Below are 14,633 nucleotides of genomic sequence, written 5' to 3' on the forward strand. Positions count from 1 at the left end.
TTTCTAATCATTACATCTCTCTTGAACATCAGACCCACATTTCCAAGTGCTTATGGAGTATTTTTAGCTGGATATTCTGGTACCTGAAACATCTCAAATTTAAACCTATCCAAAACTGAACTTAACGTATTTCCTCAAATGCGCCCCTCCTTCAATTCCCTATTTCTGTTAGTTGCACGATATTTCCCCAATTAACCAGGCTCAAAACCTTAGAATCATCCTCAATACTCTCTCCTCCTCTTTCATCCATACTTGGTTGTAAGATCCTGTTAATGCTACCTCTTCAAAACCTCTGCTATCCATATTCTCCTTCCTATCACTTTCTATTATCCCCCCAGTTTGGGCTCCAATTTCCTTCAAGAGATTCCTTGAAGTCTCTTGACTTCAGGGTATTCCTGACTCCAGTCTCTCCCAACTGCAATCTAAGATTCTACAATTATACAAACAGTCAGCCCTCCATATCCATGGGTTCTGCATCTGTTGATTCAACCAATCACATATTGAAAATATTCAGAAAAAAAAAAATTCCAGAAAGTTCCAAAAAGAAAAACTTGAATTTACCATGTGCCAGCAACTATCGTACTTATATAGCATTTACATTGTATTAGGTATTAGAAGTAATCTAGAGATGATTTAAAGTATCCAGGAGGATACAGGTAGGTTATATATGATAACTATGTCATTTTATATAAGGGACTTGAGCGTCTGAGGATTTTGGTATCTGGGGGTATCCTGGAACAAATCCCCTGAGGATACCAAGTGACGATTGTACTTAAAGTGTGGCTTCTATCCTGTCACCTCATTCAAAAAGCTTCAACAATACTTCATGGTCTTTGGAATAAAGACTGCCATTTGAGATCCAATATTCTACGACTAGTCCTTTGTTCGAGGACTAGATTATTTTCCATTCTCCAAACATGCTATCGTCTCCTGTCATCTTACTGTTATTTATGCCACTCCCTGTGCCTGGAAGGCCCTCTCTTTCCTCCTTATTTCTGCCGATCAAGTACAATTCTCTGTTTTTGGGTTCAGCTCAAATGCACTTCTTTCATAAAGCCATCCCTGATCTCTTACACTGACATTATTTATTCCTCTTTGAACTCTGAAATACTTTTATACCACTTTAACTTTTATACCAATTTAACATATTCTGCCCTTTTATGATTATTTTACTTATGTCTCATGTATACATATTGTATATAATGGCTGTCGATACATTTGGTGAAAGAAAATATAGATGCATAGCTGACAAAGTTCTAACTTGTTCCATAATGGAAAGAAAAGTAAACTATTCCAACTCAGAAATATAAATTGATAAGAGCACGACAGTTATATAGTAGGGCTCCTCTAATGCAAGGGGTGAGAGAAGAGGAAGCTGCTGAAGATGAGGCTTAATTGTTAAACTCTCTCATTTACATTTTTTGCCTTTGGGAAAAGCACCCAAATTTATACCTTGGAATCTACCAAGAATATCTAGCCTGGACTTCCCGGCAAAGATGGTGGACTGAATACAGGTACTTATTTAAATCTTCTTCCCAAAGTCTTACTAAACTAATAGTAAAAGTGGGCCTCCTTCTAAAAGATGTGCAAATGAAAGCACCCCCAAGAAAACTCAATCCCAAGCTGCCAAAGGGAAAAGCCAAAACTCACACTATAGAATTCCCCGAAGGCTCAGAAGTTGGCAGCCCTTTGGATGTGGGAGTAGAGGGAGAAGCTAAAATAACATTTTCCTCCCCTCCAAGAAGACTGAGGTCTTCATACTCATGCACAAACTTCACGTGGACCTAAATGCACAGCTCTCAGGAATACTGATTTAACTGCTTCTTAAAACCTCCAAAGTGTAGCTGTGTGCCAAAGAGTCCACATATATCACTGTCTTCAGATAATCATGCATCACTGTCCTAAGTTAAGTAACCACTTCACCTGGACCTAAGCACTATTAGTGGATGCTGCAGAAAAGCACCAGAGAGAACAATGACTTTTAGAGCTCCTGGCTACTTTCCTATTTGCTAGCAAACCTGGAAAGTTGTCCACTGTTTCTCTGAGCAGTAGCAGGCCCCCAGTGTCCAGTGGGCAAAGAGTTAAACACTATAGAGAAATAAGTGATACACAAAACATTGCTCTGCTATGCTAGTCCTGTATAAAGATTTCAGAAGACTTTTTCTACATTGGAAACAATTGAAATAACAGAGGAATATCTAGTCGGATAAAATTGTCATAAAACCATCTGGGCCTAGTGCTTTTGTGGGAGAGGGGAGATGGGCTTTCTACTTCACAGATCTATTAAAGCTTTCTCCTTCTGTCAGTTTTTGTCATTTCTACAGACACAAATGGCATTTCTGGGTGGGAAGATTTTTCACTGTGAAGGTTTGTCCTGCATGGTGCAAGATGCTTAGGATTCCTGGTCACTGGGCACTGAATGCCAGTAGTAACCCTTCCTCAACTAGTCATTGTGATGGACCAATAACTCACCCAGACAATTCATCCCAGGAGGATGGTAGCAACTTCTAACTAACCAAATAAAAAAATTTATTCTTATAAATTCTTTCTATTTATTTTTAAAATCTCTGCATTTATGGTTATATATTTCTTATGTTATTCCTACATGTTGTATTTCCCTTTTCTTGATCAGAAATGTCGAGATATTTTAAAAAACACAAGTTTTCATTGCAATATTCAAGTCTATTGCTTTTTTTGTTTTTTAATTTCATTCTTTGTTTTCCTTTTTTTCTTTCTGTGTTTAACTGAGGTGTACATGCATACCATAAAGTAGGTGATGTGTACTATCTGCTTTTATCTTTATTAATTCCTCTCTGATACTTTCTTTTGGTTAAGTTTCAGTCTTTCTTATTTTTTAACAAATGAATTTAAGGATAAAAACTTTCCTCTGAGTGCCACTCTGGTCAAATATTTTCGGTATTTATGCAAAGTATTTCTACTACCATTAGTTTCTAAGTAGAAAAATGGAAAGGAAAAAGGCAACTCATAGACTAAATATATAATATTAATCAATAAGATAAGGTGCTCAATTTCACTAGATCAGGCAAATGCCAAATTCTAAAGTCACTTTTTTTGCTTACCATGGTGAAAAGCATTAAAAAATGATAATATTCCATGTTAGTAAAGGTATAGGGAAAAGAGCATGCTCGTTCACCATTAAGGAAGGGCCATGTGGCTCCACCAATTAGATCTAGACATGTACCTACACTTTGACCTGCTAATTCTACTTTCTATCAATGTCTTTTAGAGAAATACTCGTATAAGCATGTAAGAATGTCTGTATGGAATGCCACAGCAGCATAAATTATAACAGAAATAATACTGAAGACAACTTAAACATACATTAGCTAGAGAATAGAAAAATGAGTTATGGGATATTTAACAAAAATTTTAAAAGAATAAGGTAGATTTTAGGACTGTGACAAAACTGTATTTATGATCTATGAACAAGGTAAATTGTAAAAAAAAAGTCTGCAAAATAGTTTGTAAAATATGATCCTATTTTAGGTTAAAAAACAAACAGAATCTCACATGGTCACTTTTATATTAAGATAGCAAAGGGCCTGAAGCATACAGCATACTTTCAAACTATGGCCACCAGTGGCAACTGTGAGTAGCAGAGAGGTGAGAAGAATCTGAGCATTTTGTGTGTATTCACTTTTCTATTATTTGAAAATTTTCTTTCCAGGGAGCTAAAATGAATGTAATTTTAAAATGTAATTAAAAAAAAATCTCCTATCCCAGCCCTCACATTGTAGTTGCCTCAATTATAAAGGAGGAGCTGAGAGCTCTGGTAGTCTCATTAACATGGCCTTTTTGAAAACTGATGAATTAATTTATAAAAGCTGCCTAAGATAATGACATTAGTGGAAAAGCAGGCAAAATTTAATATGTACTAACATGCGACATCACCTGCTGACTTGCCTCACTTTTACCAATCCTAGCAGGCATTTCTTCCAGGCTACTGAGAAATCGGCAGAGCCTATTTTCATATTTAATGTCTCACCTCCTTTGTCTGAAAGCTCTTTGAGTGATCTAAGCAGCTAGCCTGGAGGCAGGCACACCTCCCATGCTGTGGTTCAATTAAATCTGTTTCCCCTACTGCCCACTCTCAACAGTTAGCCCAATGCTGCAGAGCTGGAAGAAACCAAAGCAAATGAGGATGAGATGTGAGGTCAGAAATCCTCCTTGGTAGTTCTCTCCTTAACCTGGAGATTTCTTAACCTGAGGATAGAAAATTCCTATCAAGGGCACTTGGCCCCATTTATGAAGTTCATCTGGGAAAGTTTCCCCTTTCCTTCCTTTCAAAGGCTGAGCCAGCTATCTTGTAGGGGTTCCAGATCAAGCCTTTGAAAGAAAGAATTAGAATCTCACTCCTCCATGATACTAAAGATTCTTCCCTCACTAAGAACCACTTTCAAACAGAGCATTAAATAAACTGAGAACTTGTTCTTCAAGGGTTAATTTCAGTATGATTATTACTAAACAACTAGAGTAGGCATCAATGCTCCACTCCACTCTCTGTAAAGTTTTAATTAAAAATCCACCAACATGATTGGAAGACTTAATACAGTTAAGATAGCAATTCTTCCCAAACTGCTATAGAGACTCAGCACAAAATTCCAAGAAAAACCCCAGCAGGACTTTTTGTAGAAATCAATAAGCTGATTCTAAAATTTTGTCTGGAAAGATAAAAGAACTAGAATACCTAAAACAATTCTGAAAGAGTATAACAAAGTAGCAAAGGCAATTCCATGGAGAAAGGACAGTCTTTTCAACAAATAGTGCTAAAACAACTGGATATTCATGTGCAAAAAAATAAATCACTACCCATACCACACACCATATAAAAAAATTAACTCAAAATGAATCATAGATCTAAATGTATACCTAAAGCTATAAAATTTATAGAAAAAATATAGGAAAAAATATTCGTGACCTTATCTATGAAAAAAAGGATTAATCGAACTTCATCAAAATTAAGAAACTCTGCTCTTCAAAAGACACTGTTAAGGGAATAAAAAGACAAATCACAGACTAGGAGAAAATAATATATCTGATAAAAAACTTATATCCAAAATATATAAAGAATCTTTACAACTCAATAATAATAAACAACCCAATTTTTCTGATGAGCAAAAAAGATCTTGAAATGGCAACTTGATTAGATACAAGGATGGCAAAGAATCACATTAATAGATGCTCAACATCATTAGTCATTAGGGAAATGCAAATTAAATCCAGAACGAAATATCACTACACACCTATTAGAATGGCTAAAATTTTTAAATACTGACAATATTAAGTGCTGGGGAGCACACACAGCAATTGTAATCCTGATAGGAAGGTAAAATGGTAGAACCATTCTGGAAAATGGTTTGGCAGTTTCTTATAAAGTTAAGCATGTATTTATATAGGATCCAGCAATTTCACTTCTTGCATTTACCCAAGAGAAATGAAACCTATGTTCACACAAAAACCTCTAAAAACTGTAAACGTTTACAGTAGCTTTATTTGCAATTGCCGAAAACTGTAAATGGCCCAAATGGCCCTCAACTAGAGAATGGACAAACTGTGGTATGTCCATACAATGGAATACTACTCAGAAATGAAAAGGAACAAATTACTGATACACTCAACAAGTATGAGTCTCAAATGAATTATGCTAAGTGAAAGGGACCAGACTCAAAAGGGTACTGGAATATTGTGATTTATAGGAAATATATATATATATTTGGCCATTCGGATGACCAAAATATATTTCTCAGATACACTGGGTCTTCATCCATAGTTCCTGGCTTACAGTTCCCCAAACCCAAGGAATTTTCTGATTGATAAGCTGTTAATGAAGGTGACTTTTGGTTAGTTGGTTGGTTGGTTGGTTGGTTTTTGGCCGTGCTGCGCAGCTTGTGGGATCTTGGTTCCCCGACCAGGGATTGAACCCAGGCCACAGCAGTGAAAGTCCTAACCACTGGACCACCAAGGAATTCCCTGAAGGTGACTTTTGGATACCACCCCAGGGTGGGGGCTGCTTGCCAGGAGAACCAATCATGTGATCAGAGGGTTGGAACTTTCGGTCCCATCCCCTGATTTCCCTGGGAAGGGAGAGGGGGTTTGAGGTTGAATCAATGCCATTGGCAGATGATTTAGTCAATCATGACTGTGCAATGAAGCCTCGATAAAAACCAAAAAAGACAGCTTTTTGGTCCCTATTTTTTTCCAAGAGCTTCCACATGGGGGAAACCAGAACACTTTTGCATGCCACCGTGCCAGGCCCCAAGCTCCAGGAGTACAGAAGCTCTGTTCGGGACCTCGCCCTATGTATCTCTTCATGTGGCTGTTGATTTGTATCCTTTAATATCCTTTTAGAATAAATCGGTAATCTAGTGAGTAAATGGGTTTTCCTGAGTTCTGTGAGGCATTCTAGCAAATCAATTGAACCTGAGAAGAGGGTCGTGGGAACCTCTGATTTATAGCTAGTCAGTCAGAAGTCCAGTAACAACCTGGACTTGCAACTGGCATCCTGAGTTGGAGGGAGTCACTGGAGCCTCCAATTTGTAGCCAGTTGGTCAGAAGCACAGATGTTAACCTGGGCTTGTGATCAGCATCTGAAGCGGAGGGCGGTCTTGTGGGACTGAGCCCTTTACCTGTGGAATCTGATTCTATCCCCAGGTAGATAGTGTCAGAATTAAGTTGAATTCTCATACACCCCACTGACATACACACACACACACACACACACACACACACAGACACACACACACACACACACACTGGAACTGGGTCTGGGAACCCTTTTCAGGTACGTATTATATGATTCCATTTATACGACATTCTGGAAAAGGCAAAATCATTGCTACAGACATTGGCACAGTGACTGCCCGGGGTAAGGGAGGGGGGCAGGACTGACAACAAAGGTACACAGGAGAATCTTTTTGTGATGAAACTGTTCTGTATCTTGATTGTGGTGGCAGTCAAATGACTGTATTTGCTAAAACTCAGAGAACTGTACACAAAAAGGGTGAATTTTACTGTTTCTAAATCAAAACTTTTTTTAAAAGCTCCAAATGGAAACCATTAAAACAAATCAAAACAAAACAACTACCATGAAAATAACCACAAAATTTCTGCATTTAAGGAGGAGAAACCTTTTACACAGGACCATTAAAAATAAGGTCTGCAGTGTCAGACACATCTGCACACGTTCTCTTAGCCACTCCTACCCTGACAGGCCTCGCAAAGGGTACTTCAAAAGACACCACTGCATCCCCCAGTCTTACCTGAACCATGGGCTGTCAGAGGACTGAAGGAAGCAGTAATAATACCCCGTGAAGGACCTGGGACCTGCAAGCGATAGAGAGCCGGGAGAGGCCGCAGGAGTTCCTTCAAACTGCAGTGGGAATTGCACTGCCCCTTCTTGTTCTTCCTTAGGAGACAGAGGTTGTCCCAAATGCTCCAGCGGTGCACACTCACCCCTGTCGGGACCACGTTTACACCGCCTGGCTGGTTCTCAATCCTGCAGCCCTCACTCCTCGCGGAGGAAACTGGATTTTGCAGAGGCAATGAAAGTAGGCCAAGGCGACAGAGCACTCCAGTTACCGGGTGGCAGCCAATCACGGGCCCCTCCCCAGAAGTGTCTCAGTCTGAGGTCAGGACTCAAAGCAGAGTCTGTGCCGGCAGCCTGAACCCAAGGGGAATGACTTGTTGGGCTTGTTTTTCCACCACATTAACTTGAGGGTTTGTGATTTGAGACCCCAAATCAATCTCTGCTACAATGCTGGCAGCCTCCCCTCCCACAGCGCTCACCTAGTCTGACCCGACCTTTTCCTTGCTTCGCACGCTGAAAGGTGACAAGACCACTCCAGCCCAAGGTATTGAAAATGAAAGACCATAATACACCCACCGCCCAGACTGCCCTGAAACCCAACTTCCCCAGCCCAAGGAACACCATCATCTCCTTCCGCCCAGGATCACAAACTTTAAAAATCCTTTCAGGGGCTTGCCTGGTGGCGCAGTGGTTGAGAATCTGCCTGCCAATGCAGGGGACACGGGTTCGAGCCCTGGTCTGGGAAGAGCCCACATGCCGCGGAGCAACTAGGCCCGTGAGCCACAATTACTGAGCCTGCGCGTCTGGAGCCTGTGCTCCGCAACAAGGGAGGCCGAGACAATGAGAGGCCCGCGCACCGCGATGAAGAGTGGCCCCCGCTTGCCACAACTAGAGAAAGCCCTCGCACAGAAACGAAGACCCAACACAGCCATAAATAAATAAATAAATAATAAATAAACCCAAAGTTAAAAAAAAAAAAAAAATCCTTTCAGGACTTCCCTGGTGACGCAGTGGTTAAGAATCCACCTGCCAATGCAGGGGACATGGGTTCAAGCTCTGGTCCGGGAAGATCCCACATGCCGCGGAGCAACCAAGCCCGTGCGCCACAACTACTGAGCCTGTGCTCCAGAGCCCACGAGCCACAACTACTGAAGCCCGCGCACCTAGAGCTCGTGCTCCGCAACAAGAGAAGCCACCACAATGAGAAGCCCGCGCGCAGCAACGAAGGCCCAACGCAGCCATAAATAAATAAATAAATAATTAAAAAAAAAATCCTTTCAGAGTTGTTTCTGCCAGGAGCAGGGGTGGGGGCTCTACCTTTTGTCCTTCCGTCCACGGATGCCAGCTTCTTTGTCTCTGCTGTCAGCAGTAGCTCATAAGGATGCTCGTCCTCCTCCCTGGCTGCGCTCCCCTGAATCCAGGGTCTCACAGTCAAGACCTAAGAGAAACAAACACCACGGTACTTCTCATGCGGGGGGCTAACACCCAGACAGGTTATGTCAAACAAATTTGAGATTACTGGCTCCTTTTTCATTGGAGGGGAAGAGAAGGTAAATAAGTCAAGTGTCACAGGGAATCACAATGCTTTCCTGGCTACGCACCTGGACCTCAAATCTCAATGGCCTTGGATTAAAATATTCCCCTTTCCTTCCCTCATTTCATCCTTCAAAATGCCATAAAATCCAAGATCCTCCCCTCCCCTGCCTCTTCCCTCTTCAGTGTTCTGCAGGATCTCTTTTCTGTGGGTAACACCTCCCAAGCGGTTTTTAGCCACCATGCATCACAAGGCCTTCTTTCTCCATGCTTCTTTCCTAATATGCTCACACAGTACCCCAAGGCTGGGATCCTTCCCCTCTTCTGAAGAGGGAATCAGCATGACTTCTGACTGACCCTGACTGACTGGTATTTACTAGGAACAAAGCATTCTGTAAATCCTTCTCTATTTTTGTAGGCCCTTCCTCATAGGCCCTGTGGGTTATAGATGAGGATTTCCCCCAAGCTGGCTTCCTACCACACCTATGAAAATACAATCTTAAATCAATTCCACCAATCTCTGTTCTGAAAAGAGGCAAGTGGATGGGCAGCAGGAATTTCAGTGGAGAAGAAGCAGCTCTGTCTCCTGAGAAATCCCTAATCCAGGCAGCCAAGTGTCTCTGATGAAATGACTGACCAGAGCTGGCCCCTACACCTGCCAACCGGCTTGATTCAGCTGGGGGCCTGGTGGCCACAGCCAGTCACGGTACCAGAGGAGCCAGGCATCTCGAACCAAGCCAGAAACACCACGATTACTGCTACAGTCACACTGAGAGAGAGAATGGAGATACCTGCTTTAGAGGATAATCCTAGCTCATCTCTCCTAAGAAGCCAATGTGTTTCACAGGCAAATTAAGAATAATCATAGACTGGCGATTAGGAAAGCCAACCAAAGCACAAAAGCTCTTCTTGAGCAGTTTGGCTAGAACAAGTAATATATTATGAACGAGGGTGTGAGAGGGATTCACAAGTCCACCTAACAAACAACGGGACCCTACAAGTGTGGCACTGTGGTGCCACTGAAACCTCCTCCTTCACTGATGTGTCCCACGGCCCACCGGAAACAAAGCAGGTTTGTGATTCAGAAGGATCTTGCTTCTTGGAGGCATAGCTCACAGCGTTACAGCCTAATGAGACAACACAGATTCTAGCAGCCTCAGACTCAGTGAGAGACTGCAGCTCCTGTTTGTTAACAAGGCTGCCACTCCAAAGGCAGGATGGTGGTCTCTCCAAAATTCTGCTAAGCACAGCAGGAACCTCCACTGACTGAGAGCCACCTGGAAGCTAAACGCTCTTTCATTACAATGAGCTACTTGCCTGTATTACTTATTCCTTTTGCCTCTTCACAGGAACACAATTAAGGGAACAAAGAGGGACCGTTAAGCAGTTCAGACAGTGTCAACTTAATACCACAGGCTTTACTGACAGGAATTTGTGTTCTGCAAGTTTACACACCCAGAGCCATCACTGAGGCAGAGCCCTGGAAATCTGATTCTGTGAGTGTTCTGCGCACAGCAAGAGGTCTCACATAGCCCCAGGCAGACTTCTCTGAGAGGTATCTGACAGCCTGGGTGCCCGGCCTATAATACCCTTTCTTCCCAAGCAGGAAGGGTCTGATGACTTCCATCTGGAAAATCAGACCCACTGGACCTGTGTTTGCTCCGTGCCTGGCTCTTGTGCACAAGTGGAAGCAGGGAACCAGCAAACGGCAGAGCTGGAAGGGACCGGAACCATTACAGTCACAGCTGGAGAGTACCTGGTTCCAGCTCGTTCCTTTTGCAGGTGACAAAACCCGGTTACACAGGGAGCTCCCAGCAGAGCCAGGGCCATAAAATTCACTCCACCTGATTCTGGATCGAGCTGGCCTCATTTTTTTTCTGGGAAGTGTGGTTTCTTCACCCAATTCAGAATCCTCCCCCTCCTTCAGATGTCTAATGAGTGCCCCCTGCTCATACCCACACAACTCGTAGGGTGATCTTTTCCTCTTGGTCCTGGCCTCTGCCAGCTATGGGATTAAAATCTCACAAAAAAAGCAATAAACTGCTTTTCTTCAAGTCTTCCTAGCGCCCACTCAAGAAGCCCTGTGTCACAGTGAATATGGCAATAACTGATTCGCAACAGAAAGGATTCTGCTCTTTACTAAATTACTCCTTAATCTTTTCCCCCTTTCTTCCAGGGCTTGCAATAAATCAAAACCAAAAAAAAAAGTATTCTCTGCTATATGGAAAACAACATTTTTGCTGCAGAGAAAAGCAACTACCAGTTACCACCCAACTGTGACCAATGGAATGGCCAGTTGGGGTGTGGGCAGCTTTCTGGGAAGAGATACCACAGCAGCTGCAACTTCCCATGAACATTTAGCACATCTGAGCATAGAGAAGACACCGGTCAGTCCGATGCAGTTGGCAGCCCCTTTGGTGGGGTGAAAACAGCTGATTAGCTTGTGTGTGTGCACACACGTATGTGAATATGTTTAATTTTTTTTAAGACAGTTTCAGGATCTGGTCATTACTCTGATCAGCTCTCCTAGAGCCAGTGTACTCAGCTTCTCTTAAAGGCTTTCATGGGTCATCTGACAATGACAAGCCTCAGGAATAGGAAACGAACACTGGGTCAGATTGCTCGCTTGCTAGGATAGGAATGAGGTTTAGGGTACTAAAGCTTTGAGAGTATAAGAAATGAAGATGGTGAAGAATACAGTCCAAAAAAAAAGTCTACTTTTGGAGAAGACTTATCCACTCAGACTATAGCAAACAGAATCTGTCTTGATCATTAAAAGGATAATAACCCAGAACACATCACCTCTATATCTATGTACTTATAATCATCACTTAGGAAGCAAAGCCAGGGTTCTCAGGGTCTTCCAAATACTGACTATGGTTGTCCAACTGATCCAGAATTCCAGGCTATTCGGAAGCGAGTCCTAGAAGCTGTAGCTCAGACACAGTCTCCAATCCAGGAGAGTAATAGGGATATTTCTCCCCCTACTTTTTGATACAGTATTATTGCCAAACTGTATGCCCTAGAAAGCCCTGGGAGAAAAGAAAGTGCTGGTTATCCAATAGTTCTTTAGGAGCCTTGCCCTTATCCTTGGGCACCAGAAAATTTAATCCAAGTCCTTGTTAAAGAGGTGGTATAGGGCATTTACACAGACCCAGCCCCAACTGAATATGCTCTATATTACTAGGTTTCTCTTTGTAAAAAGGGAGTAATAAAGCAAACCTCTATATAAAAACGTGTAGGGGTTTACTACATGCGCTTGTATCTGCTGGCAATGTATTATTACCCTAGAGCCTGTAATTCTAGAGACCCCTTAGTTGAGTCATGATAGTAAGTATTTTGTAATTAAGGGATAGAAAGAAATAAGGACAGAATTTGTACCTAGCATAGAAATCACTCCTATCTCCAACACTGACTTTACATTCTAAAAAGGCCATCCTTGTATTTATACATTTTGTCAAACTGATGTCATCCTTCTGGTTGCGTATGTTTATATTAAATAAAAGAACCTGTCTCACTGGATGGTCCATGGCAGTAAAAAAAACTTAACTCTGACTTCTGGGGACAAAGTAATGAGACTTAATTGACTAGTTTATGTTGGCTGGTTTTTAAGTTAAAGAACAATAGGGCATTGAATGAGCTACAAAAAACTATTGAAATTATATAATATTTTGAATGAACACTCAATAAATATATTCTCTGAATGGCAGGAAGTGTTAAAGGAGCATTGGGAAGATGAAAGATTAAGGAAAACATGATTTTCTTCATATACCTAAGTGAGAAGGTTGAACTATTTGCCCCAGGATAACATTTCTTTTTTGAAAAGGAGAACTATTCTTTTCAAATTACCTCCTTTGATTTCCCCTGCCCCCATGACTCCTATTTCTCTTCTAGTTGAGTTTTCATGACATTTTCCATGTTTGTCCTGGTGCAGATTCTTCATATGAAATGAAGAGGGAAAATGCAAAAACAGAAATAAGGCCTTTGGGTCACAAGCATCAAAGCTTGCTAATCTGACCCAGTCTAGAGAACAGTGATTAGGAGGATACTCTACACTTTGTATCAAAAGACAACACAGGTACAAGAGGCACAAGTGAGACTGTTTAGCCTAATGGAACCAGGAGAATGTGCATCTTTGGCTTCCCATGTGGCATGGCAGATCAATAATTGGCCCATCTGCTAGAGAGCCTAGTAAAATTCCTTGGTTAGTACTTTTGAGTGAGTTTGAAAGGTCCTATTTTGGATTACTGATATATACAGAATGCAAATTTACTAATCCAAAGAGGTGATAAAAAAAATGACAAAGCAAAGTCTTCTTTAAGCACGCATTTGATGCACTTTCCAAAAAATCATATTTCAGTGATGGGAGTAAACCTTCAACCCTCTACCTCAGAAGCTGTCAAGGGAAAATACTTCTTATCTATGCGGTCTTCCTCCTCTTCATCAGGTGGTGGTTTTGCTGGAGGTGGAGGACGTTCCCTCTGTAGAAGAGAAAAAATAAGTATTTTACTATGTCTTTTTTCAAGAATTTAACTCTTTGGTTTACTCTTATCTCAGTCTTTGGAAATAAAAAAGAATAATGTAAAGAATTCCCCTGAAAGACTAAACTCAAGGTTTAGTATCTGAACAAGATGGAGAACCCTGCACACATACACAATTCAATTAGCATTGCTCTTTGTTTTTTGATGTTTGTAGCAGAGTCTATAAACACCTCTGTCATATCCTTGACCACAGTGAGAAATACCAGCACTGAAAACACACAACTACCTCATCAGAAAATGTCCTTCATGATACTGATACACAAACTCGAGTATAGGAAAACCAGTGGCTCAACTTCCAATCTACTCTAAAAAGAGGAAACACTAAATCAAAAGAATCAACTTGTCAGAGTTCTAACAAACCAAAATTATTAGGGAAGTAATGAGGAAATCCATCAAGGGCAAATACATCAACTCCTGCTCAAACTTGAAAGTTGTTCAAAGCTCAGAACTGTCTCTTATCCTTGGTCACCTCCTTCAATGATTACTATTATGTATCATTAGCATATGAAAACCCTATTTCATCTCAGCCCATTTAAAAAAGGACTATTTGTCAGTTATCTGCCCTTGCAGGGGTTGGCAAGCTTTTTCTTAAAGGGCTACACAGTAAATATTTTAGGGTTTGCAGTAAACTCCGCCACTGGGGCACAAAAGTAGCCATAGAAAATATGTCAATGACTGGGCATGGATGTGTTCCAAATACAACTTTATTCACAAAAACAGGCAGCTGTCTGTGGGTCTTGGTTCACCAACCCCTTGCCCTAGAGCAAGAAACTCACTGAAGAGGGGATTATCTAGATCATGGGTAGACAGTTTCAGGAATATACAGAATGATCTTTGGTGAAAGAAAGCTGAAGAGAGTTTTGCCACTATCCCTGCTGTACTTTCAGCGTCTTTATATCACACAGTCCTATTTATGCCTGAGAGTCAATGTTCCTACAAGGAAGGGAGTGGGAACCTGAAACAGGAGTTGATCTGCAGGCTCCTTCCCTGGCTTGTAGGTTAGTTCACTGTGTTGCTAGAACGAGAGTATTTTTACACGTTGGTGTGGAGGTGAGTGTTGAATTATGTGACAGCCTCAGAGAAACCTGCAAGGAAAGACACTTCTCATGTTTTAGGAGCTGCCGGGTTAGTTAGCACTTGGCATCCATGATCTCTCTGTTAAACACGCTTTACTGCTTGGTATTATATCTTGATAAATTGGTCATTCCCAAATCCCCTGCCAACGGATGGAT

General features: G+C 41.5%; 1 protein-coding gene across 15 annotated transcripts in view; it reads right to left on the reverse strand.

The window, feature by feature from the left end:
* Positions 1-14,633, reverse strand: part of ANKS1A (ankyrin repeat and sterile alpha motif domain containing 1A) — a 186,369-nt gene that overhangs the window by 83,181 nt on the left and 88,555 nt on the right. For all 15 annotated transcript variants that reach the window (XM_082415045.1, XM_082415052.1, XM_082415051.1 and 12 more), the window contains 2 exons: positions 13,249-13,341; positions 8,645-8,765 (listed from right to left, as the gene is read on the reverse strand). In XM_082415045.1, coding sequence (XP_082271171.1) covers positions 8,645-8,765; positions 13,249-13,341 — 214 coding nt within the window. The remainder of the gene's footprint in view (positions 1-8,644; positions 8,766-13,248; positions 13,342-14,633) is intronic.

Source organism: Balaenoptera physalus (assembly GCF_965194825.1).
Source record: "Balaenoptera physalus genome assembly, chromosome: 11".
Classification (NCBI taxonomy): Eukaryota; Metazoa; Chordata; class Mammalia; order Artiodactyla; family Balaenopteridae; genus Balaenoptera; species Balaenoptera physalus.